Raw genomic sequence first — 25772 nt, 5'->3', positions numbered from 1 at the left:
ACTGTAATGTTTTTATAATGAGTCGATAAAAGCTGCAGGCCGCCAGCTCCCGCTAACGTTAATTCAGTCTGGAATTAGTTACTGCCCGAACATAACCCCCAAACCATGTATCAGCCTCCGTTCATCTGTAACCAACTGTTCTGACTTTTCTAATGTCACAAAGGAAGTGAGAAAAGTTCATTTTTCATCAGGAAAACAGGATTTTAGTCCCCGGAAGGGTTCTCCTGTGGGAGGCCACAGCTGTAGGGTTCTTCTGAGGGTCTCATCAGCCGCTGAGCTGCTGCCTAGCAGACGTGGGATTATAATTTACCATGTCGGAAGATGCTTTGCATGTTTTTGCTTATAAACTCTATTTTAGTACAGAAGGGGTTTGATGGGAGCAGTAATCTACAGGTGCTGAAGGGTTAAAGGTTCCAGAGGGAGAGGAAGTGCTTCAGTTCTGCGATTAAATAATAAAGTCAAGAGATTCGATGCCTCGTTTATAACCATGTTTATTAGTTATTAGTTCACAACGACCACGACCTTCTAACCAACGGCCGACGTGTTTCTGAGTGAGACCGTTTGGTCCTGATGAGAGCAGCAGGGGAAGCTTCCTCGCTCATCCCTGATCGCCTGGGTCTGGGCCCTCGGATTCATTCGAAATTAAATTCATGAGAATTATTTCTGATTTAAATAAACCAGCTGGCGTTTCATGGCGCCAGCACGCCTGGACATGCGTGGGGGGGTGGGGGGTGGGGGCACGTAGATCTAGTCAGGAGGTTTGACCCTGGCTTTTCATTGGACGAGTTAACGTCGCGCAACGTCTGCGAGGCAAATATGGAGGGTGTGTTTTCATTGGCTACGTGTCCCAGAGGCGTGGTGTTGTGGTGAGTTTACGTTTCAGGGCTGTGTTTTTACGCGCTGCGCTTCCACGACACGTCAAGTCGTCAGTTCAGATTTGGCCCGACAGGAAGTTAAACGTGGAAGCAGTGCAAAGCATCCGGTAACTTTCAAAATAAAAGGCCTGCAGATTTTGTTTAACGAGTAAAAACAGGACATCGTTGTTAGCGACACCTTCACGGCCAAGGTAAACAGAAGAGAAGACAAAGCTTTGGATGAATGCGGCCATCTTCCTCGTTGCTCGTTATCGCGTGAACTGAAATCAGGCGTGGTTTTGTGATTCTCCAGCTGTTGCTGCTGATTCACTCCGAGTGGAAAGCACCGCTCCGCTGACCTCTTGCGTTCAGCGCTGCTTACGCGTTCGGCGGAAAGGTCAGGTGAAGCACCAACTTTATGGTCGCCTTCAAACAAATATCTGGTTTTCCGATCTGAAACCTGAAGCCTGTTCCTCCTGTTTTTGCACTACGAAGGGTGAGAGGGTTCATGATCTAAGCTTACATCTTCAAATCTGGGAGCTTCATGTCCAAAATGAGTTATGAGAGATTTCCCTGTTTACTCTGACCTCCTCACTAATGTCCTGTTGGACGTGTTCAGCAGTCGGCGATGTGTGTGGCTGATTCTCACGCAGCTGCGACTTTCGACCACAGATTGTAAACGACGTTCCTGAAGGCATCAGGGTCACCGGGCTTCACTGTCACACAGGGTTGTCACGGTAACCGGTGTAGCGGTAAACCCCGGTAAAAAAGTTGACAATAATAATAACCGTCTTGTTTTTAAAAACCTATATTACCCCGGTGGATTACCGTGGCTGCGGTGTAGGCGCGGTGACCCTTACCAGCCACCGTATCATCTGCTGAAGTTGCCGGCGGCACATGCGCACTTAGTTGTTTACAACCAAAACTTTCTTGAAGCTAAAGCTGAAATAATGGCCAAAGGAGGAGACGGCAGCGCTCCGGACATTTATTATCCCTCAAAGAAGACAAAGTGGGAAGTACGGGCATCTTCTGGATATCTGAAGAATGCCGAGGGACAGCTGATAGAAGACGGCTATCCTGTTTGCAGCACGTGCAGAAAAAGTGTCTGTGAAAGGCAGCAACGCTTCAAATCTCATGACACATCTGTGTGACCATCACCCACAACTCTACAGTCAACGCAAGGCAAGCTAACGTTAGCGTTTTAGCTAAAATGCGTGATCCGAGGATTTGGGTTGAGGGAGAACGCAACGAGTCGCTATATAAAGCAGCCGCAGCGCCGCTACCTGCATATAAACCGTGTCGCGGACACCGCCATGTTGAAATGACGCTATGCATTACGGGGCTCCCAGGGGCAGATAAGAGTTGGTCTCTCTCCGAGAATAATTATGAATTTAACAACGATTACTGCCTGATGACATTTTCCCACATCTGCAAAGCTCACTGGAAGGACACAAACCGAGGACGATATTCTCCTGATATAGGGTTTATTACTCAAGTAAGGGTAAAAAAGTATCTGATTAGAAGGCTACTTGAGTACTGAGTATCATCTGATGTAATATTTTTAAATGATGACATCAAACAGACATAAAATAAGAAGTTATGGGCAAATATTGGTATTTTAAAGACTAAAGGGAAAAAATGTAAACAAACAAACAACATAATTACAAAATAACACATTTTAGGCAAAATTTAGACACAAACTGAGGACAATATTTCCTGATATACAGGGTTTATTTAGTTTCCTGAAAATGTAACACGTTTAAAAAAAATACCGCGATAATACCGAAAACCGTGGTAATTTTGGTCACAATAACCGTGAGTTTAAATTTTCACACCGTGACAACCTTACTGTCACGTCATAGGACAGGAAATCCGTTGCATTTAACCACTTCTAAATGTTGCTGTTGTTCCTCTCCAGTCTGCTCTGCTCACACAGCGGAGGCTCGGAGGAGTCGGGACGCTCCTCACAATAAAGATGACAGGATAAAGAGAGAAAGAGGCGAAGAATGAACGAGAGAGCAAAAAGAATGGAGGGGGAGATTGAAGGAGATGTGAAAAGGCCAGAGAGGGACGAGGAGCCACGTCTCCCTTGTCTTGACATTTCTCCCCGTCTCCCCTGAGAACAAATACCCCGATATGAACGTTCCAGACTGATGGTGGAGTGGGACGGGGAGGAGGGCTTGTGTGATGTGCATTAGTTGTTACGGGCTCGGCGTGTAATTTGGTTTTGGTTGATGTAATTAAAGGGTTCAGGCCTCAGCAGTTTTCTCCAGAATAATTTGTTTAGGAAGCGCTGATTCCTCGCAGGCCGCCGCCGGCGACTCTGCTGCAGCTGTTGCTGGTGGTCATGGCAACAGGAGGGCCCACAGGTGTCCACGTTAATATCTCTGCTCCCCAAGTGAACTGCATTTATATGCAGCGCTTTGCAGCAGGTGCTGTTTATCCACGCGGCAGAGGAGAAGTGAGCTCTCCCAGAAAGGAGGAGGCTTCTGGGGAGAACAAAAGGTGTCTTCCAGCTCTGCGCAGGGATGCATTCGTGTTAAATCAGCGCGGCGTGCTGCAGATGAAGAACGAAGCTGACCTTTATGTCCTGCTGTCCTCTGGGACAACCTGCTGGGCAGAAACCAGAAACCAGACACCAGCGGAGAACCAGAAAACTTTCCGCTCCTCCTACTTTGTGCTCTACATCTATGTTCTGCTTGGAATTGAACCAACAACCTCTTAACAATGTTTTGATTTAGACCAGAAGTCAGCCTTGGCCTTCAAAGATGTCCAATGAATTAACAACCGTTGACTTCTAATTGAACCCTTCGGCTGCATTGGATGGATGTTTCTGTCATTGTGAAGCGTTTGTCATAACGGCAGGTGACATCACACAACGGGGGCGGAGTCTGTAGAAAAAACACAGTCTTTGGACCATTAGTTGGATTAAAGTCTGAGCTACACACACACACACACACACACACACACACACACACACACACACACACACACACACACACACACACACACACACACACACACACACACACACGAGTCGTTTAACCCTCCCACCGTCCTAATGGGTGTGACCCCACGAGGAAAGTTGACCGTTGAGTAGGGTTGATGGTTTATCCATTGGGTCCATGGGTCTAATGATTAATTAATTTCATAATCAATGTCAGTGTGTGGAAGACTTCTTTAAAATGGCCACCAGGATACAGCTGCCATTGGGCCCAGGTGCTCTCCGGACCAGCTTACAGGTGATGCTGATCAGGTACCGGACCGTCTCCGTCCGACACACCAGGAGCTCAAAACCAGAGCTGGTAGCAGGAGATGTTTGTCTTCAGAGGAGATTTGGTAAAAACCAGCAGTACCATGTTGTTTTTTTACTTTGTTCTATGTTCATGAGGCCAGGCCACTTAGCAAAGGTCATGCAAATGTTCTCGATGCCATTCAGTCTTAAAGTGTTTTTAATGACTTCTCATTTTGATTCACACTGGCCACCGACTCCTCCCAAAGTGGTCTCACTTACCCTAAACTCACACTTCCACAAGCGAGTTTATTCTAACGTGCTGAAAACTCCTAATTAAAAATCCTCACAAACGTCTCAAAGAGCCTTTTCTTCCTCGTCTCCGTCCCGAATCTCGTTTTCCATCAGTCCCGGCAGTCTCGGCCCGGCGAGATTCCGGCCTTATCCTGAGAGCTTTTCCGTGTCAGGTGGTTGTTTCTTGGGCGTGTTTGTCCCTGCGTGGTGTCTGATAAGAAGGGAGGCTTTATCTGCCTCCAGAGGCCAAACCTCAGTGTGTTGTGGCTGATCCTGCTGCTCCACTTCCTCTCAGACGGGGTTGGTAATCTGCCCTTCTCCTCAGGTGTTCTGGGGGAACGCTGCAGCAGGCTGTGGGATAAAACAAAACAAACACCACGGATGAACAACGGTTGATGCCCGGTGGGTTTTTTATATCGTGATCTGTAGATTTTGGGAATCACTGAATCTTTTAAGCTGCATCGATTGCTTTTCTTGTATTAAATGGCGGGATTAATTTAGATTGAATCCTGGAGAACATAATCAATTCAGCCTTTTATCTGGATGGACGGCTGAAGAACGGAGGAATAAAAGGGACAGAATGAAGCCCATTAGGCAGGAACCAGAGGCTTTATACCTGTTTGGTACTGATGTCACCAGCGATCAGCTCCCATAACTGAGTGACTGTTTGGTATTGATTTCACCAGAATAATAAAACGTAATCCTAATTCCACTAACACTGCTCTTTTAGCTTCTGAGTGTCGTGTAGGCTTTTATTTTGAAGGAATAGAAACAGTTTTTGTCTGAGATGTGCAACTGAAAGACCTCACTGGGATGAAATGAACCTTTGGCTTAAATGTGTGAGTGTAGGAGTTGGGATGAGTGGTTAGCATCATCGTGCTAATAGCCAGTGCATCCATGATGATGCTGAGACAGGTCCATTTGGTTCTGATTCTGGTGGGGTTAATAGAGATTTACTAACATCTAAACAGATGAAAGCTCTGAAGTAAAAGAATCAGTCCCAACATTTTACAGATGAACGGTTCTGGTTGTGGCGTTCCCATCGCTGCGTCCTACAGCAGTTTACCAGGTCGGTTTAGTTCCATTTCCTACATTAAAACCACTCGGATAGATCTGATGCTCTTTATTTGGGCGAGTCTGAACACGATGCAGCATCAGCCAGACTGACCAACAGTCATCGGCGTCTCTAATTGAGTCTGTGGATGTCTCCGTCGGTCTACAACATAAATGTCAGGGCTTCCTGTGGGCGTGGTAATTTAATGTCAGCTCACTCTGTCTCTTCAAGGCCAATTAGATCAAACTCAACCCCAAACCGGGAAAACAAGGAAGCGCGGCGCCGGTAAATGAGATGGAGTTGTACGTTTGTGCCAGTCAGACAGAAAAAACGAACCAGAGACAGTTTAATAACCAACCTGCACCCGCTTCCCTAACCTGATTCTCGCGTGGAGGATCATGATGGTTTATTATGGGTCAGGTGAGCATGAATGAATGAATGAATGAATGAATGAATGCTGAACTAGACCGTATCTTCTTTGTTTCTGCCTTCAGCTTTCTTTACTTTCCGTTGACCACGTTTGCCTTTAAAAGTAGTTTTGATGTCTGTTAACCCTTTTCAGCCATTCACAAGCGTTTCTGTTTAAAGGTCAACTTTTGTCTTAATGACTGTAAACGCCGTCAGGAACAGCCTCGGTTCAGAGAAATGGTTTCAAGCTAAATCTCTTCGGTCTTCAGAGGAGCCGAAGCAGAACTCCCAAAACTTTATTTTACCAGCCTCTTCATCACAGATCCTCACGTGGACTTCAGCATTTGTTTGGATCGAACTTCTGCGGTTATTTAAATGGAATTCTATGGGTGATGTTGGAATAGTTCCACTCCAACACGGACTGTCTCTATCCCAGAGAGCTCCACTGGCAAATCATCATAAAATGATAAAAACCAAGGCTACAGCAGCAATGTGCTGTAGGTGTGGATCCATCATACACCAGGGGCGTGTCCAGGGAGTGGCCTGGGGTGGCACATGCCACCCTTGGAATCTGATTGGCCACCCCAGGTGCCAACACACTAATTCCATGCTTTCGTTCTTTTTAAACACAGAAACAGTTTTGTTTACCTTCACCGGCAGCCGTCGGCGAAACTGTAGCTACAACACAGGTGAACAAAACTGTTCCTGTGTTTAAAAAGAACGAAAGCATGGAATTAGAACCACGACACAGCAAGAACACACCTAAGATGCCAACACACTAATTTACCTTCAAATAGGCTTTTCATTGTCCACAAAAGGTTTGGGGGTAAAACAAAAAAAAAGCATAACCATTGGTGCTACCCATGCACAAAGTTGTGCCTCACCTGGGCCACCCCAGTTTAAAAGATCTGGACACGCCACTGTCACACAACTCTAAAAGAACGACCCTAGAGTCGCTAACCGTGTAACGTGATGCTAATGGTAACTTTTCCTATTTTTAAGTCACTTTCTTGAGTGCTGAAGCAACCCTTTACGGGGTTAATGAAATGTCACTGATACCCCACTGCCCCTTGTGGCCAGAATACCACACTTGCAACTTCAGAGTGCCGGTCCGGTCTCTGTCAGACTTAGAAAAGTAGAGCTGACATACGTGGTGCTGCAGTCTGCTTCCAGCAAGTTTCCTGCACGTTTTAGATCATGAACACGTCTGATTTGTTTAATTTGGTGAAGAATGACTCCTGTAGACACTAGCCACGTTTACATGCGTATATTTAATCGGATTGAATGCCCATTCAGATCGAAAATTCTGCATGTAAACATGTCAATCGGAATATTCTGATCAGATTCGGCCCGATCGGATTGAAATTTCAGTCCGATTGAGAGGGGTGGTTTATTCCGTTCCTCATTCCGATTGACGTGCATGTACACAGCCATTCGGATTGTTGGGGTAACATAAAGCCCACTGCGCATGTGTGCAACAGCGGGCGGGCCTCTCCGCTGTCATTTGGACTGCCTGACTTCAAAAATGACGGCGTAATTAACGAGTGGCGGCTTTTAAATCCGACGACAAGCCGTCCCCGTTTCAGTAATATTTAATTCAGAACTTGCATTTTGTGGAAGTAAAATAAAAATCTGATTATTGCACCAATCATTCGACAAACATGTTCAAATATGAACTGGAAACACGCAGGTTTATCGCGGGGGTCGCAGCGCACGGATCCCCGTTTCTGTCAGCTTTGAACGCAGCAGTTTCTGCAGCAGGTGATGGAGACGCGCTTGTAAAGAACACGGGATAATCTGGGTTTTACAGACCTGACTGGAGGCTGATGTTGGGTAGGAAAACGTCCTCGGTTAAATACTCTGGACGACAGTAAAGTCCGTGTTAAAAGCACGTAAACGCAGTTGACCTGAAACGCGGTTCGTTAATGATGAACACAGGCTTCTAAACCTTCTGAACATCTTCTGTTATTTTGTTTGAACAGATTTTTCTCAACAGTTTCAGCTGATCGTCACATGTTATTAATAATAAGCCACAACAGAGCTCAGTAGTAAAACATGAGTCTAACCCCCCCACCCCCGCTGTGTGCCGCAGCGCAACAGTACAGCTGTCACCTCAGACCCGCGGACCAGCTGATCAAGAGGCAGAGACATAACCCTCCCTTATTTTAATCAACAATAAAATGCAGCAAAGCATCGCTCTGCAGTTATTCGCTGAAGAAAACGTAACTTCTATGAGCTAAATAAAAATATTAAATAGAATAAATGGATCAGGAAAGCGGGAAGAATAGTTATTTCTGTTTTTACATTTTTCTTTTCGTTCCATGGCGTTTGTTTACAATTTTTCTTTCGGGAAAGGCAACTCTGCCCATGCTCAACCTATTTAATCAGATTAAATGCTTGGTGCGTAGGTACGCACGGCACGATCGGATCATTTCAGTTCGTGTCCATGTGAACAGAGATTCGGAAATTCCGCTCAACCAAGATTTCAATCGGATTGAGGAAATTTGGCACATGTAAACGCAGCTACTGATGAAGGCCGGGAGACATTTCTGCTGTTAGATGAAGGTGTTAAACAGACAAACGCACAGCGAGGAGATAAATATCACTTTTGGTTTTACTAAATGAACACCAGGGGGTGCTAAAAGCGAGCCTGAACTACATGGTATCCCTTTACGCTCATTAATAATCAGATTGCTGCTTTGTTGAATCGGTTTGAAACATAAAAAACGTTGTTGAGAAGAATGACCTAATGTGTGAGATGTTTATAAAATAATTGGAAGACGCTCTTTAAACTGGAGGCTTCTGGAGAAGGCAGAACACATCAGATTAAATAAAGCCGTGTTGTAAGATTATAATCATCAGCAGATTAACGTGCTCTCTCTCTCTTCCTGACGTGTTGCTTTCTGTTCTCTCTCTGAAATCCTGATGCACATCTTTCATTCCCCGTCTGCGTGGCGCTGATTCAAACCTTGGAACCCTCGTTTCTCTGCTGTCAGCTGTTTCTGCCGGCTGAAACATTTGTGACACTTGATGTCAGAAACAGCTGATTTATGACTTCTGTAGCACCGACCCTCCTTTCTGCTTCCATTTCAGGATGGTTCTGTTGCTACACCGATGATTTGCAGCCTTTCGTGTGACATCGACCCTGCAACACAACTGAGTTGTTTGGGGGCCGTCCATCTTGCTCCTGCTGAGCTAGCTGGCCATTCTTTGCTCTCCGTACCTCTGTGTGGTTCTGCACAGCCGTCTCATCGACTGTTGCTGGCGTTGATTAACTCGACAGGCGTCCCTGGAGCTTGTTATCCTGTCCATTTCCTGAGCGAGTGCTGAAGTCATTAGCATTGGGGTTGGTGTGAACAGCTTTCAGCAGGTGTTACAGTAGCTGGTTTATCTCCCCGCACCTGTGCTGCTGTCGGAGGATGCTGCAGCACCAAAACGCCGCCGGGCTGTTCGGTGTTGGTGCAGCTGTTAGGAATCAGACTGTCACTCCCAGTAAATCCTCTACAGACGCCGACTTCATCATCTAACCCTGCTTTTTACAAAGATGAGCCTCAAAACACGAAGTTCTGCAAAACTCCATGAAGAGTTTGGTCTATTTCAGGTAATGTTTGATCAATAACTTCTAAAGATTTGATTTTTTGTGGAGATGAACTTGATGGTCGCCACCAGCTGGTGTCTCTTCTTCAAAACCACTTTAAAAAGGAACAAACGTGTATTTTTACAGCTGGCCTGTGAGCTTCAGCCCCGTTTAAAATAAATCAGATCTGTGTGGGGTTAAAGCTGGATGCAAGCCTCAGCATGCTTGCAGAAGAAAACCAAGATTCCTGGACGACCTCGGCTAATGAACAGCTCCTGACGCCACGGCAACGAGCCACCGTCCAGCTTTAATCCTGACAAATTGCCATTGCAGGTCCTTTACTAAATCCCTCTTTTCTGCCTCGCCTGCAAATTCTCCGGTGTGCCGAAGCTCCGAGACACGTTCTGCAATCTATATCCTCCCCAGCAGGGCTCATTATCCTGTGTCAACAGGAAGTAGAGAGGTGCTCTCTGTCTGTTCTACATGCAGGAGTTGCGTCGAGCGGCTCCCGTGTAATCCAGCTCGGGTGATCCCCAGCAGCTGGCCCTGGTGATCCACTTCAGGAGCTGGAGAGCTGCAGGCCTTCGGTGGAGGAGCTTCGGTTGTTTCCGTCTCATTGCAGCTGTCAGACATCCTCTAAAGGCTGCAGGAGGATCAACGCGTATTGTTTTGGCAACAGCTGAGGACACAAGGGAAAGAAAGCCGTCCTCTAAATGAGAATGAGGTCCATCTGCAGAGAAATATCCAAAAACAGCCCATAATGGCCTCTTGTATGGCTCAGAACCAGCTTTAGTTTCAGATCCACAAACTCCTCTCACTCCTAAAGTGTGTCGGCATCTCTCAGGTGTTGTTTTCTAGCCGACATTGTCGGTCTCTCGTGGTTCTTGAGGAGGTCTGACTCCAACATTGCTTCAGTTCTGTGAGATTTGCAACTATTCGGCTCGTCCAAAGTCCCGCCACAACTTTTCCGGGTCCTGGTTCCAGATCTTTGTTAGGCTTTATTAACCAGGCTGGTCCAAAGTTTAGGACCATGGCCTCAGACTCAGTCTGGCCCAAACCATTACCCTTCTCCACCATGCTGACAGCAACCATCAGCTCCCATCAGTGTTAGAAACTTCTTGTTCTGTTGAAGCGTCTCCTGTTTTGACCTTTGACCCCTCATGAGGCTCTAACTGTTGGTGAGGAATTTTAAGCGGCGTTCTCAGAAGCGTCTCCAGAACGTGTCTACGTGTTTGCAGACCTTCTCGGTTTTCTTGTTGCAAGGTCTCTCTCTCGCCTGACAGGGACGTTAAACGTGTAACGGGTTTCTGGAGCTCCTCGGTTTAGTTTTATGAGTCTCAACATCCGTCTGGCTGGTTTGGTGCAAGTTGTGCTTTGCAGACTTTTTAAACCTGTTCAGACTTGCAGCGAGTCGACAGAGAGGCGCTGCGGGTTGCAAGAACACTAATAATCCTCAGGAATGTGTTTGCAGCAGCGGGAGCTCACAGCTTCGCTTCACTCAGAGAAATAAACTCTGGCCAGAGAGGTCTAGACCTGCAGGTCCAGTTCAACGACTTTAGCAGATAAACATAAAATGAACACGTCAATCAGCAAGGAATCGACCCGCTGTAGAGGCGGAGCTGGCGTTGGGGCCAAGAACATTAAAGTAGTTTAATCAAACAGAAACGGGAAAACCCAAATGTGTCTCCGTGCTTCACTTAGGCCCTGTCCACACGTAGCCGGGGATCTGCCAGAACGTAGATATTTTTCTACGTTTTGGCCTGTCATCCACACGAAAACGGAGTTTTTTCACACGAAAACGGATCTTTTTAAAAACTCCGGCCAAAGTGAAGATCTGCGTTTTCTCCGTTTTGGGTGTCTGCGTGTGGACGGACAAAACCGGAGTTTTAAGGTCCGCAACGTCACTTTCCGCGACAAAAAATGCTGACATCACGTGTGCGACCTGTGTTTACACTAGCCGACAGCATGGATGCCCTCAGAGCTGCGCTCGCTTTATCAATCGTCCAAGCGCTTTCTGCTTGTTTGTTTTTGCAAGCGGAATTACTGCTCCTTGTGGAAGACCACAGACGAAGGACGAGGTTAAGAACGGGGGAAGTACTGCCACCTACAGGTCTGGCATGTCCTTAACAACGTATTTATCCGGGTACGTGTGGACAGAGTTGTTTTTAAAACGAGGTGGTGTGGATGCAAGTTTTTGGAGGGGCGGATATTCGTTTAAAAAAAAAACCTGGCTTCGTGTGGACTAGGCCTTAGATGCGCCGCTGTGGCGATAGACGTAGAAACCATCTTCGCTCCTCTGATTCTTTCTTGGCTGCAGATGAGTTTTCAGAAGCGGTTCATCAGATTTAGTAATCCGTCCATTTCCTGTGTTTGGTTCAGAATGTGGATCAGTTTTCTAGCCACGTCCATCTCAATAAGACTCGTGCCGCAGCTTCTGTGTGGAACTGGAACTGATTTGAAAAAAGAGATGGAAGTAGCGTGGGAAAAACCTCAATAGAGGTGCAAAAACACAGCAAGAGAAAAAAAGCCCAAACGATGATTACGGTGATCCAAGACTTCAAGGTTGCCATTAGCAACAAAACGGAAAACTTCAGAAACAAAAACGACTACAAAAATACTCCCGATAGCGTGTCAACAGCCACTGAAGACTCACAACGATTCACTACAACCACATGAAAGCTGCTAACTAAGGAGATGTTCAGGTCGGATCAGGGCGCTTGCTTCCTCTACTCATGATGGCCTCAGTTTAGAAAAATAGAGTTTACCGTCTTTCACAACGCCGAGTTAAAGGCCAGTCTAAGATCAGAATATAGCCGCTGTTCAAGTGACAGCAGGAACACACCCTGGTTATTTACGTAGGGGGCGGGACTTAACCAGATCCAGCCACTAGGGGGCCAGTTGTCCTGATACTGGTTTGAGGCACATCAACTCTATTTCTCTGAGCAGAGGCTATTCAGGAAAAACTAAATTAAATAAATGATGAATGACCCGCACTTGTGTAGTGCCTCTCAGAGTCAGGACTCCAAAGCGCTTTACACTACAGTGTATCATTCATCCATTCATATCATTCATCCATTCACACACACATTCACACACTGGTGGTGATGAGCTACGATGTAGCCACAGCTGCCCTGGGGCGCACTGACAGAGGCGAGGCTGCCGAGCACAGGCACCGCCGGTCCCTCCGACCACCACCAGCAGGCAAGCTGGGTTAAGTGTCTTGCCCAAGGACACAGCAGCAGATTTCTTTCCGGAGCCGGGATCAAACCTGCAACCTTCCGATTACTGGACAGCCCGCTCAACCTGTTGAGCTACTGCTGCCCCCAAATAACGACTTTCACGCAGAAAAACAGCTGTAATTCCCATAAATGCCTTTATTAAAGGCTGATTTGAACGAAATGCTGGTTCGTTTCCTGGGTTTGGTTTTTTACAGACGAGAATCAAGAGTGTGTGTGTGTGTGTGTGTGTGTGTGTGTGTGTGTTACTGTGGTAATCATTTCATCACACACACTCCCTTTAAGTCCGTGAAGGGTGGGTGGGCGGTGCCACTGCCCAGAGGCAGACCCTCCATCTGAACTAAGCCTTTTCATTCCTCCAGTAACAGAAACCTTCCTGATATGAAGAAATCTGGACTTTCAAACGCCCTCCAGCTGAAGCGTTAGCTGCTGGCAGCATTAATGAGTTGTTTCGTTGTCTCACTGATATCTGACAGGAAGTTAGCGGGCTAATTGTTTATTCTCTGTGCCGTTAGTGTCGCTGACAGGAGGCAGACTGCTTACTCGCTTTGGTCACTGAGCCTGCAGCTGTCGCTGCTCTGGTTCTGCTTGAAACTCCTGTTGCTGGACTCGGTTCTGCTTCACATCGCCAGGCAACAGCACACACTCCATCATCTTGCACCCCTTCTGTGGTACTTGAACCTCCTCCAGTCCTCTCCTGTCATTTCAGGCAATATTCTGGTGTTTAATTGGCATTTTGAATCTTGATAGCACTAAACGGAAAGGAGCAGTTTAGCATTAGGCTTAGTGGGACTTCAGCTCAATCAGCGTTGATGTCAGCGGAAAGTTACCCCCGTTGTTTAACTATGACTCACAGCAGAGGGGGTGTTAATGCATGAAGGTTAAACTTGATGAATTATGCAAAGCTGTTGCAGTGTGGCTGAGAATACACCAACCATCGGGAGGAAAGAATATTTAATTTCAAAAGGGTAAACCTTTAAACGCTCTTTTCTAAAACAGCTGATGGGTTGTCCTCGACGAACGTTTGATGTTTATGAGGTCTGATGCTGTGGCTGATTCAGTTTTTGATTTGTTCGTGGTGCTTAACATGGTTCATGGTTGTTTTCGGCAATGTCTGCTGATGAAACTTCCCTCAGGTTCTTAAAATCATCCCGAAACCGGGCTTCTCGGTTGGCGCGCTGAAGTTGAGGCACACTGTGAAGTTCCACTAAAATGACCCTGAAGTTCTGATGGTGGAAACACGCCTCATGATGCTAATATGGCCTAGGGCTGCATGGTGGCGCAGTGGTTAGCACTGTTGCCTCGCAGCACGAAGGTCGCAGGTTCGAAACTCTGGTTTCCCCCACAGATCACAACATGCCCTATAGGTTATAAATTGTAAATCGCCTTGGATAAAAGCGTCTGCTAAATACATAAACATAAACATAAACATAGCCTGGAAATTCATCCTAAAAAGTCTGGTGATGCCAAAGCCGTTTCAGACAAGCTGCACTGATGGAGCGCTGTGATTGGCCCACCAAACCAATAGAAGGACTAGAAGAACCTGCAGTCTGTCTCCATTTCTAGGCTACGTACGTCTCATAACTGGTATAAACATTTGCTCTACTAACGTCAGTGAAGTAATTGAACACACTGAAATGTTTTATATGTAATAATCCTTCAGGCAGGTGTTTGCATCGTCTCCACTGGAGGCTCAGGTCTGTTCGTGGCAGAAATTAGTTTATTCAGATTCTCTCATTAACACGTCAAACCGCTGGTAAAGACAGCTAAACACAAAGTGACATGAAAATGAGGGCAGAGGCAACATCACTTCCACCTTTGGTGCCCCCCCCCCCCCCCCCCACACACACACACACACACACAGAACTCCTGTGCAAAGCCCCAACAGAACAGCGGGGATGTGACATCCTCTGTCTCTTAGCAACGATACTCCTGACAGACTCCTGAAAGCATTAGCTTGCAGCGCTGCGATGGGTGTGATGTCTGTGTGCTTCAAGGTCCAAGTTAAACAGACTCAAAACATGTGATGAATATCCAATCAGGTGTCCTTTTTTCCCTTTATTTATCTTCTCCTCGCATCGTTCACCTGCTGAGTTGCTCCTCAACTCAAGCTGTGCATTCTGAAGCTTCTGCAGTAGAAATGCGCCCTCACGCCCTCGCCTGCAGTGCAGCTTGCTGATGTGAGAATAATCTAACACTCAGTTAGAGGAACAAGGGTCAGGACGTTCTTGTGGCTGAATGCAACAGGAACAACTCGTATGCATCACTTTCTGTCAGTTTAAAACCCACGCGCTCAGATTCATTAAAGGTGTGAATCTGCGTTTACTTTTCTGTTGTTGGTCTGAGCCAGATTTGGGCGTCTAATGTAGCATACCAAAAAGTCTTTGTGGTCACAATCCTCTTTTATGTAAATTATTAAAGGGACTCTACGGAGTTTTGAATTTTTATGCTCGTGATTGCCCCCTCAGGCCAAAAGCGTAAGGGCAGCTTCAATAGTAGGCTCGTGCACGAGGCGCGCATGCTGTATGTGCACACTCCTTAACGCAAATAACAGCTGGGACAGTCCCATGTGTGTGTGTGTGTGTGTGTGTGTGTGTGTGTGTGTGTGTGTGTGTGTGTGTGGGTGAGTGGCCCAGAGGACAGGAGAACGCGCAGCTAATTAATTAAATAATGTGGTTCTGTACCTTTCTCTTCAGCACAGCCGACAAAGGTTTATGATGGGTCAGTCCTCCTGCATGCTCAGATCATTCCCTTCCCTTGCTTGAAAAATTGTTCCACAATGAAAGTTGAACCCACATCTTTTTTATCTGTGAATTCAATGCCATTCAGCGAGTCTCAAATAAAAATTTGGGCATCTTACTGTAAAAAAATATACCATTAATGTAAAAAATAAACTCTAAATAATCTATGTTCACATCCAGAATCAAACCCGGATCTTTTGCACAAGAGTCCGACGTCTCACTAAGTGAGCCAAAGCGCCAGCGGCATTTTTTGTATCTGTAACATTTATATCCTTGATGACAGCTGAAACAACGTTCAAAGAATGGTTCGGAGCAAAAATGGCTATTTGTTGCTAATGTGCAGAAAATATCTAGAAGAAAGTTCTACAGAAAGTAGCTAAAGGTCCTCAGAAATGTAGCTAGGTTCATCACTAGGCGTTAGGAACAGCGACAAAGTCGCTGAGTTGGCACTACCTCTCTCTCTGCTGCTAAAGCTACTGATAGCAAATGCTACGGGCGATGCCTGAGCGTGAACGCGCATGAAGCAGCCTGCTCGACCCGAGCATCTCTCTTTTTCTGTGATTTTACAGAAAAACAGGCAATCACAGTAAAAATGCCAGGGCTCATTCTACAGGACCAGGGCATTGCAGGAGAATGTATGAAGAAGAAATTTGTTATTTCTATACATGTTTTGGCTGTCACACTTCCATAATGCCTCTTTAATGGCCACGGAGAAACGGTTTGTTCCGAGAAAAGCTGGTTTAACACGTCAAACACATAGACACACACCCTTAAATTAGCATGTCCCAAACCACTTTAATGTGGGCAAAAAATGTTGGTCGCTACAATGCTAACCACAGAAGAATGCTAGCCTGAGCGACTGCTATCGCTAGCCTAAGCTACTGCCAACCCCAGCTTAATCTACTGCTATCGCTAACCCGAGTGACTGCTATTGCTAGCCTGAGCTACTGCCAACTCTAGCTTAATCTACTGCTATCACTAACCCAAGTTACTGCTATTGCTATCGACTCTTTGCACCGACGTCACCTAATCACGTGGGTCCACCATGCTGGACGGCAAAAGCATGTAAACAGTGAGCGACAGGATTACTAAACAAAGGGAAAAGTAGAGCCTGAAAATTTTTTTGCGATCAAAACAAAAACAAAACTCCTCCAGCATTCCTTCAACTAGTTCATGCCCAGTTCAGTTATCAGAAGAAGTAGCGCATCTAGCGGGGGCTCATACGTTAACTAGCTTACCAACGTTAGCTTACGTTCTCTCTGCAGCTGTTCACCGATGTAAACATGCTGCTGACTTTGCCTAAATTCACCCCTCTGGATTTATAACTTTATGTTATAAACAGCGTTTCACTTTACACCAAAGCTGATTGTTAAAAAGTCCAGATCTCTACCAGCTTCTGTTGCTGGTGGTGTTACCGGGTTCAGCTGCTGCTCTCACACTGGAATGAGAAGATCTCTGAACGCCGACGCTCATATAAATAAATAAATAACGTCATTTTAACACACCTAATCATACATCGGAGCTTTACTATTGTTAACAATTGTCTCGCTTTACACTACAGTGGACGGGGCGCAGCCTCCGTGGTGAAACACCCGTCCATCAGGATTATCAATAACTAGTATAAACACATCTCATTTATCCCTGTCCCTGTCTTCCTCGTGAAATAAATGAACGTTAATCTTACCCGGTAAAAACATGTTCGCTGCTAATCTGAGGCCTGCTAGTCCGCTTGAAGGATTGATCACTGCAGTTCATCTCTGTCCTCAGTCTTCATCAAAGTTATTAAAAAACAAAACGAGTTGAGTTTACGTCCTTGTCTCTTAGTGCAGCCAACCACGCAGCAAGCTAAAATAATTTTACTGTCAAATAAACTAAATAAAAGCGATAAAAGGCTACAAACTGGCTTGTTTTGACTAGCTTCACTGGAGTTTCTAGGTGTAAACGGTCTTTTTGCCGTCCATCATGGCGAAGGGGGCGGTCACATGAGTGGTGTGACGTCACGTGCAAAGGGTCAATAGCCTGAGCTACTGCTACTCTAGCTTAATCTACTGCTATCGCTAACCCGAGCGACTGCTATTGCTAGCCTTAGCTACTGCTATAGCCCGAGCTACTGCCAACCCTAGCTTAATCTACTGCTATTGCTAGCCCAAGTAGCTAAAAGTTATTTAAGGTTCTGCACAAGATAAACTGATCTTCTCACTATATTATTTGTTAGAAGAGCAAAAAGCAGCTCATCCAAAGACAGCTTTACCACGTTCCTCTAGATGGCCATCTTTAAACATTATTTGCATAAATCACTTTTAGCCGTAGGCTCTGCATTACAGTTTCTAAATAATCCTCATTTGCATGTTTTTCCCTGAGCAGCGCTGTTGCAGTAAAGCTTAATCAGAAGTGTCGTCTCTGTTTGAAGGTTGGATCGAGCCACCATGTTTGCTCTTATCTCACACTTCCCACACCTTTTTATGAATCTGGAGATGAAGATTGAACCCCTGGCTGCTGAAGTCAGAGCTCTCACCTTTTTTTAAATTCTGCCTTGAACAGAGTGATGTGTTCATTAGCGAGCTGAGAGAATCATCGATTCGTTTTGCAGACTGGTTATTGGACTCTTACCGAACCCCAGTAAGGATGAAAGGTCTGAAGTTGTTTTGAAACCAATCAACAGGAATAATAAATTGTTCTTAGGGGATGTTCCCATTCAGTCACATAATAGTAAATCAGGCCCAGCCACAGGATTTTCAAGTGATTGGAATAGTTGCGTTTTCATGAGGGCAAAAACGTGTCTTCTGATAGGCACAGAGCATTAGTAAATGAAGTGATTTGAAATTCTCTACCTGCCAACAGCTTCAGCTTTGCTGCGGCCTTCTCCGTGGGGTGTTTCTCGTTACTACTTTACAGGCACAGCTTTACAGGTGTTGTGCTGATTAGAGGTTTCCTGTCGAGATTTGCCTGCCCTGGCGTGGGAACGTACATTGTGCAATACAACTGATTACATGTGGTTGGGACATCCCTAGTTCTCAAGGAAAAGCCTTGAATCACCAAGTTGGTTTCACCTGCACTGCTTAATTCAAGAGAAGTAATATTCTGGTAGAAACATAAAGTCAAATATGCAGAAATATTCAATATTTTTCACAACTCTTTTTAAGAACAGGGGTTTCACACGAGAAAGACAGCACACTTTAGATTTCTATTTTTATTCAGTAGGAGTAAACTGCTTTATCGGTAGGTCGGCACATCGGTAGGTCGATATATCAGTAGGTCGATATATTGGTAGGTCGATATATCGGTAGGTCGGTATATTGGTTGGTCGATATATCGGTAGGTCGATATATCGGTATGTCGATATATCGGTAGGTCGGCACATCGGTAGGTCGATCAATCGGTAGGTCGGTATATTGGTTGGTCGATATATTGGTAGGTTGATATGTCGGACGATATCTGACAGTTTTCATATATCGCCATTGTTGTATGAAAGAGGCTCAGCAAAATGTTCCTGTTTTTTTAACTATAAAGCTGATGTAAAATGTTAAGGTTGGTGTTTGAGCGCCTCCCTTAACCAGAGAATAAATGTGCCAATCTGTGTAGTCTCCCTTTCTGTGATATACAGAATCGTGTGTGTGTGTGTGTGTGTGTGTGTGTGTGTGTGTGTGTGTGTGTGTGTGTGTGTGTGTGTGTGTCTTTACATGTTAGCAGTCCTCTCAGGGTGAGGTGTTTATAATTTCTTCATTCCAAGGGCTAAACATATTTAACTGGCTTTCAGCAGATGTTTGATTAAAACACACACACACACACACACACACACACACACACACACACACACACACACACGCACGCACGCACGCACACACACACACACACACACACACACACACTGCATGGCTGCTTTAGCTGTCAAACGCACTCTGGAGGATTTTTGTCTCTGGTCCAAACTCGGGATGTGTGGGTGAGGATGACGACACACCAGCTTTGGGTGAATGCTGCCTCAGCACCGTGCTCACACAGTCGAGAAGATAAAATATTTAATTTGCTTCACAATTTTTTTTCTTATACAAAAAAGTGGCCTAGGCACATCAAGGTGAAACTAGAGCATCAGCGTCTCTGCTGTTCTGATGAAGATGAACGTTTTTAGAGAGCAGGAATGCAGTAGGAGAAACTCTAAATGCATTAAAACTAGTGACTGAGACCCGAGTCTCGGTTGGCAGAGGAGTGGTGACCTACTGATTATGGGAAGCTGCTCTCTTCAGGGGTTTTCCGGAGAATCCGGTTTTCTCCTTGGGAAGACAACTGAGACTCTAAAACCAGTTTTAAAAATAACAACAATGTGAATCACTTGTTATGACTCATGCTAAAAAAGGACATTTAATACGTTTGTATTTAAAACAGAAAAGCAGCAGACGATCCTGGGACTAGGAGAAAGCCTGATTCCATCATGTCTCACCTACACTTTTACTGCTACCCATAAATCCCTGAACCTTCCAGTGCTGCTCGTTCACATCCATAATAAAGCAGCGTGTTTCCGGTGGGAGCTTCATCCCACCATGTGTCACCACCGCTGACATTTTACTGCTGCAGCCCAGCTGAGGGGTTTCTACGTAAACAAACCATCCCTCCTCACAGCTATTTTCTTATGTCAGCCACTCTGGGGAGGATTATTTTAAACTCCCATCTTTCTCCTGGGAGGTATGCTTTCCAGTGAGTTATTCCCGGTAGATCCCAGTCCTGCTGGGGGTCTTTGAGGCCGCTGCTTGTTCACGCTGCACCGTCACTAATAAGAAGCTGAAACTTTTCCTCCCGACAGCTGAAACAGGCTCGTTTCTTCCTAACCCGAAGCTCCTGATCCCTTTGGAGGATATTTCTGTGTCTGGAGCTTGTAGGTGTGAGAGAAAGTGGGTCAGTCAGCTCGCCCTCATTGCAGCTTGGTTATCAGAGTTCACTGATGTTTTTATTACCTCAGACACGTAAACACACACACACACACACACACACACACACACACACACACACACACACACACACACCGAGGGTGCCCCAAAGGCACCCCTAGAAAATTGCTGCCCCCCCCCCCCCCCAGGAAAAGCCAGTGTTAACAAATCACATTAATGTTCAGCCAAACCATACTTTGGTCTTGTTTATTAAAGACATAATTGTAAAACAAAATAAAGTATTACAATTAATGAGTAAAGAAATAATCAGAATAAAAAATATACATGTTTCTGCTGCTCACCATTTAAAAAAATGTTTTATCTCCATAGATTTTTTTTAAATGAATAAACCTAAAAAATAAAATTTTAAATTAAATTTGGGGTAACATTTTAAAGAAATGAAACCCATTTTTCTAAAATGTTTGTGTTTGTAAAATTTAAGTTAAATGATTTGGATACATACTGTTATTTTAATAAAAAGAAAAAAGGTGCAATGCAGCTCATCGCCACAGACTAAATTCAACCAGAGTTACCACAAGGACCAATTTGGTGCGCCACCCCAGCAGTTTCTTAGGCCCCATTTAGCCACCCCATCAAAATTTTCTGGAGGTGCCCCTGACACACACACACACACACACACACACACACACACACCCTCTGGATTTCTGCTTTAAGTAGAGTGTTATAAGGAGTCTACGTTCTAAGTCGTATATAGGAGGTGTCGTCGTTTTACCTCCACCTGTGGCTGGGAAAGATCATGTTTCTCTGCAGCGAATCACAGAGATGCTCGACATAGCAGGACAGATAGTGGTCGCCTTTTTCTATTTCTGTCATAATTTCCACCGCATCCCTCCATCCCTCTCCCTCCTCACTTCCCCTTTTACTGCCCGAAGGGACAGTGGCTCTGTTGAGATGGCAGCGCAGAATAAAGACAGAAAAATCCGGTTGTTTTGTCTTCCTCAGCAGTTCTCCCAATTGACAATTTAAGCAAAAAGTTAAATATAAAGTCAGCAGAGTCCTGTTTGGTATTCATTGTTTCCACGGCGCGGTTTTTACACGGCTTCATAATCTGTGAAAGTAAACTATCACAGCTTTGGCATGGATTAAGACGCTAGACGTGATTATGCAGCGAGAAGAGGAAGAAATCGTTCATAGTGTCTGAACTGGAGCAGACGCAAGAATCACCAGAACACACATGAACGAGTATACTCCCCCGGCTGCAGTCAGCTGATCGGTGTTGTGCTTAACAATGACTGCTCATCATTCATGCTGTTGATGCTGTCAGCAGTCTGGAAAGGCACATCTGGCCCTCTAATGGGACGTTTAACATGGCTGGATTGGTGAACTCCTAATAATCTCAAAATCATCTCCGTTATGGGTCTTCATGAGTTTAAAAGGGTTCCGTTTGACTTTTATCCTTTAAAGTTTGCAGGCATGCTCGGGGTTAAGGGTATGGAACCCGTTTCTAATGCCAAAGTAAATGTTTAAAGGTTTTACATCATGAGTTTTTATCGCGACGGTGGCACAGGAGTTAAGTGCTCGCCTCGTAATCAGATGGTTGCAGGTTCGAGCCCCGCTCAGTCTGTCGCTGTTGTCGTGTCCTTGGGCAAGGCACTTAACCCACGTTGCCTGCTGGTGGTGGTCGGAGGGACCGGTGGCGCCAGTGCTCGGCATCCTCGCCTCTGTCAGTGCGCCCCAGGGCAGCTGTGGCTACATCGTAGCTCATCACCATCAGCGTGTGAATGTGTGTGTGAATGGGTGAATGACTGATTGTGCTGTAAAGCGCCTTGGGGGGTTCCAGGACTCTAGAAGGCGCTATATCAAATACAGGCCATTTACCATTTTACCATCGTCAGCCTGAATTTATACCAGGAACTGAAACGATTAATTTTAACAAAGCTCCGCCCACATCCAAAAACACGTGCCTGGAAAACCGTCTTAGGCCAGCCTGCTGTTGTGATTTAGCCATGTGCTGATGCGGGTTCATCTCCCGCTGAAGCAGATTTCATGTTTTCATATTTTAGTTTTAATACATTTCTGCAAAATATTTTGTGTCGCTAACCATCTTTGAATTCAACCGGGTGAGCGCCGAGTCTCTGCTCAGTCACCACCTGATTGGTCAGAAAGTCACAAACCTCCACGAGCTTCCCTGTGATTGGAGAGATAAGTGACGTTCCAGGTACAACGTCCAGTTGGCGCTGTTTGATTGGTCCACAGATCCCAAAACGCCTCATGACGCAAACAGCAAAACGTTCAGCGTCGCGAGCTCATCTAGCATTTTAGTTTATTTACTCTGCTCACCTCACGTGGACTCGCGTGTTGGGGAAGTAGCATGTTTACCTGGAGGAGGCGGGGCTTGCCAGAAGTAGCCACTAGGGGGCAGGGTTGTTTTTGCAGATTTTATCTTGTTTGCCTACACGGTGAGGTTACTGCCCCCTACTGGCCCTGTCGTAGGACATGTTTTGATGTCTGCTGAAATGATTTAAAAGTGAAAAGATTTGTGTAATAGCTTTTCCATAAACCCTCGTTCTTCTGTTGCAGATGGGCCATGCGGACGCTGATGGGATGTGACATCACAGTGAAGTCGTGGACAGCGTTGGACCGTGAAACCTCAGAGCCACTTGGGTTTTCTTTTTCACCCGACCTGGAGCAGAACCACTTTTATACATTTGCTGTTGCCTGCCAGTGAATGCACCATTCCAATATGGATAATCTTTCCCAGGATTCAATTCTGGAATGCCAGATCTGCTTTAACTACTACAGCCCTCGACGGCGGCCCAAACTCTTGGATTGCCGACACACTTGTTGCTCGGTGTGTTTGACCCAAATGCGCAGCACCCAGAAAGAAATCCGTTGTCCCTGGTGCCGTGGTGTCACCAAACTTCCTCCTGGCCTGTCTGTCTCTCAGCTACCGGATGACCCGGACATCGTCACTGTCATCGCCATCCCTCACGCCTCCGAGCACACGCCAGTTTTCATCCGCCTCCCGAGCAACGGCTGCTACATGGTGCCACTTCCTGTCACTAAGGAGCGGACGCTCGGCCTGCCGGGGGATCTGGGGTGTCGCTTCCTGCCTGGCGGCCAGCAGAAGGGGGTGACGGTGGTGACGATGCCCGAGCAGCAGCCTCTGGGCCTGGCGATGGGCCTGGAAGGGGTGGGGCTAGAAGGAGGCGAAGGGGAGAGGAGAGTCACTGGCCCAGTTGGGGGAGGAAAAGGTTCTACGTGGTCCGGGGTGTGCACGGTTATTTTGGTGGCATGTGTGCTGCTCTTCCTTCTGGGAATCGTGCTACACAACATGTCCTGCATCTCCAAACGCTTCACTGTTATCTCCTGTGGCTGAGGGCGGAGCTCAGGCTCCTGCAGACATCTCATGTTGGCCTGGCTTCTCCTCAGGGATGAACTCTGCTGAGGGGAGTGGACTAAACCCACGGAGAGGACAGGAAGGAGATCCTCAAAGGGACCACTGTTGTTTTTGTTAGAATTTTTCTACCTTGGGGACTGATGTTAAAACAGAGAAAAAGCTTTCTGAGTTTCATTTTCTTCCTCTCCAGCAGAACTCCGCTGGCCTAAAAACTCCCACCCCAGGTGTTCTCCCAATCTTCTCTGATGGACCGTTCCGAATGGATTGTTCCCTCACAGCTGATTGTGTTTGTAGCGTTTGGCTCAGACATTCTCCAGCTGGCTGGTTCCTGGTTCTGTAGGACCTTACTGTGCAGAAGCCACATCTTCACCCAGAACAAACCAATCTGTGGAACCTACTTGGCTTTCATTTTCTATCTGCTGTGGAAGAACCTGTTGAGAACAAACCTTTGAGATGACTGTAAGTGAAATGTAGAGTTCAAACCAACCAGGATGTGCAGAAGAGCAGCAGGTAGTTGGTTTAGGGTATCCTGCAACGATCTTCTGGTGACTCGTTGGAGGTTTTTAATTGTTTTTCGGGTTTAAATCACATGTCTGTGTCGACTTCACTCTTCTGTTGGTGCACAAAACGAACAAACTGTTAAAAGTAGTTTAAATGTGAGATCATTATGAGCTGAAAAATAAAACTGGCTATAATATCTGGAAAAATACAGAATATCTGACACTGAATTATTAATTAAATCAAATTTTTAAATTAAATTCGACAGTTTTCTTTCCAAATGTGACAAAAGCTTTGAATTTACCACCTAAATTATATAATCTTATATTTTATGTTAAATCACTTTTGTTCTTAATATTTAAATGTCAACAGGTCTGAAGATTAGCTTTAATGTAATTCAGAAATGCTTTATTCATCCAAAAGGGAACTCAAATGTTGTAATTCATAATATTCAGAAACAATAATGATAATATTTAAATCATTTCTATATATTGATATTGGATGATTATAGGCCTATCTCTTTAATATCAATGATGGTAATGTCATTATCAGATGAATGGAAATTGATTTAATAATATTTGCTAGTTGTTTAATTTATAAATGGTAAGAAATAAATTTTGAATAAAAGCAAACATTTAGCGTTAAGCCCAGGTTTCAGCTAGCTCTGTCTGGATTTATTTGTACATAAACCGAGGTGTAACTCAGTTTTGTGCTACTTGTGAAGGTTTTAAACTTATTTTATTTTGCTGTTATTACAGAATAATGAAAAAAATTGAATCTGTTCCTGTTGAAGGTGGTTAGACGAGTCGCTTTTGGTGTTTATGAACGTTTAAGAGGCCTTCGTTTGGCTAGCTCTGGTGTAGGCTACTCCAGTCCTTGAGAGCCGCTAACCAACTCGCTTCAGAAGTTTCTCTGATTCAACACACCTGGTTTATATGAGCAGGTGACCAGCTGAACAGGTGAATCAGCTATGTTGATGCAGGGAAACAACTAAAACAAGCTGGTAGGGGCTAGGACCGGGGTTTCCTACCCCTGGCATAGCTGCTCCCAGGTTAGCTAGAATATGTGTTAGCTTCTCGTGCTACAAACCTAGCGAACTTACTAGCTAGTAACAAGATAGATGGGAAGTGTGGTTGAGTTAAGCACTGTACGTGTTTACGTTTTACTTTCTGTTGTTCAACATCTTCCTGTTTTTGTGCCTCACACGTCAGAATTTGCTAATAAAATCATTAAATCGTTTTCAAATGCCTTACTTTTATTTTCTTCCCGCAAAGAAACCTGCAGAAACTAAATATTTCGTCATGCTAAGCTAAGCTAAACACAAACGGAGGAGGAATATTGATTTCTTCTTTTATTTATGCACATGAAAGTTAACGATGACTCTTAAGATGATGAATTCGACCTTTAACTGAAGTTTTAGTGCGTTGGCTGCCCCCCGGTCAGGACCTGCTCCCACCCCGCTCTGACCCGCCACAGCCCACATCATCGTATCGCCTCCTCTTCTCAGCACAGAACCTCTGGGATACAGGGCTGAACTGTAATTATTTGTGTAACGGGTCGGCACCGGGTCGTCTGTGGGCGGTTGTTAATGAAGGCTG

The 25772-nt window shown here is 45.4% G+C and overlaps 1 protein-coding gene across 1 annotated transcript in view; it reads left to right on the top strand.

The window, feature by feature from the left end:
- Nucleotides 1-25413, top strand: part of rnf152 (ring finger protein 152) — a 35855-nt gene extending 10442 nt beyond the window's left edge. Inside the window, exon 2 of the mRNA XM_015955516.3 lies at nucleotides 22857-25413. Within this exon, the coding sequence (XP_015811002.1) occupies nucleotides 23005-23655 (651 nt within the window). The 5' untranslated portion in view covers nucleotides 22857-23004 and the 3' untranslated portion in view covers nucleotides 23656-25413. The remainder of the gene's footprint in view (nucleotides 1-22856) is intronic.
- Nucleotides 25414-25772: the final 359 nt, after the last annotated feature.

The sequence above is a fragment of the Nothobranchius furzeri genome, chromosome 7 (assembly GCF_043380555.1).
Source record: "Nothobranchius furzeri strain GRZ-AD chromosome 7, NfurGRZ-RIMD1, whole genome shotgun sequence".
NCBI lineage: Eukaryota > Metazoa > Chordata > Actinopteri > Cyprinodontiformes > Nothobranchiidae > Nothobranchius > Nothobranchius furzeri.
This window is presented reverse-complemented; position numbering and strand designations above follow the sequence as displayed.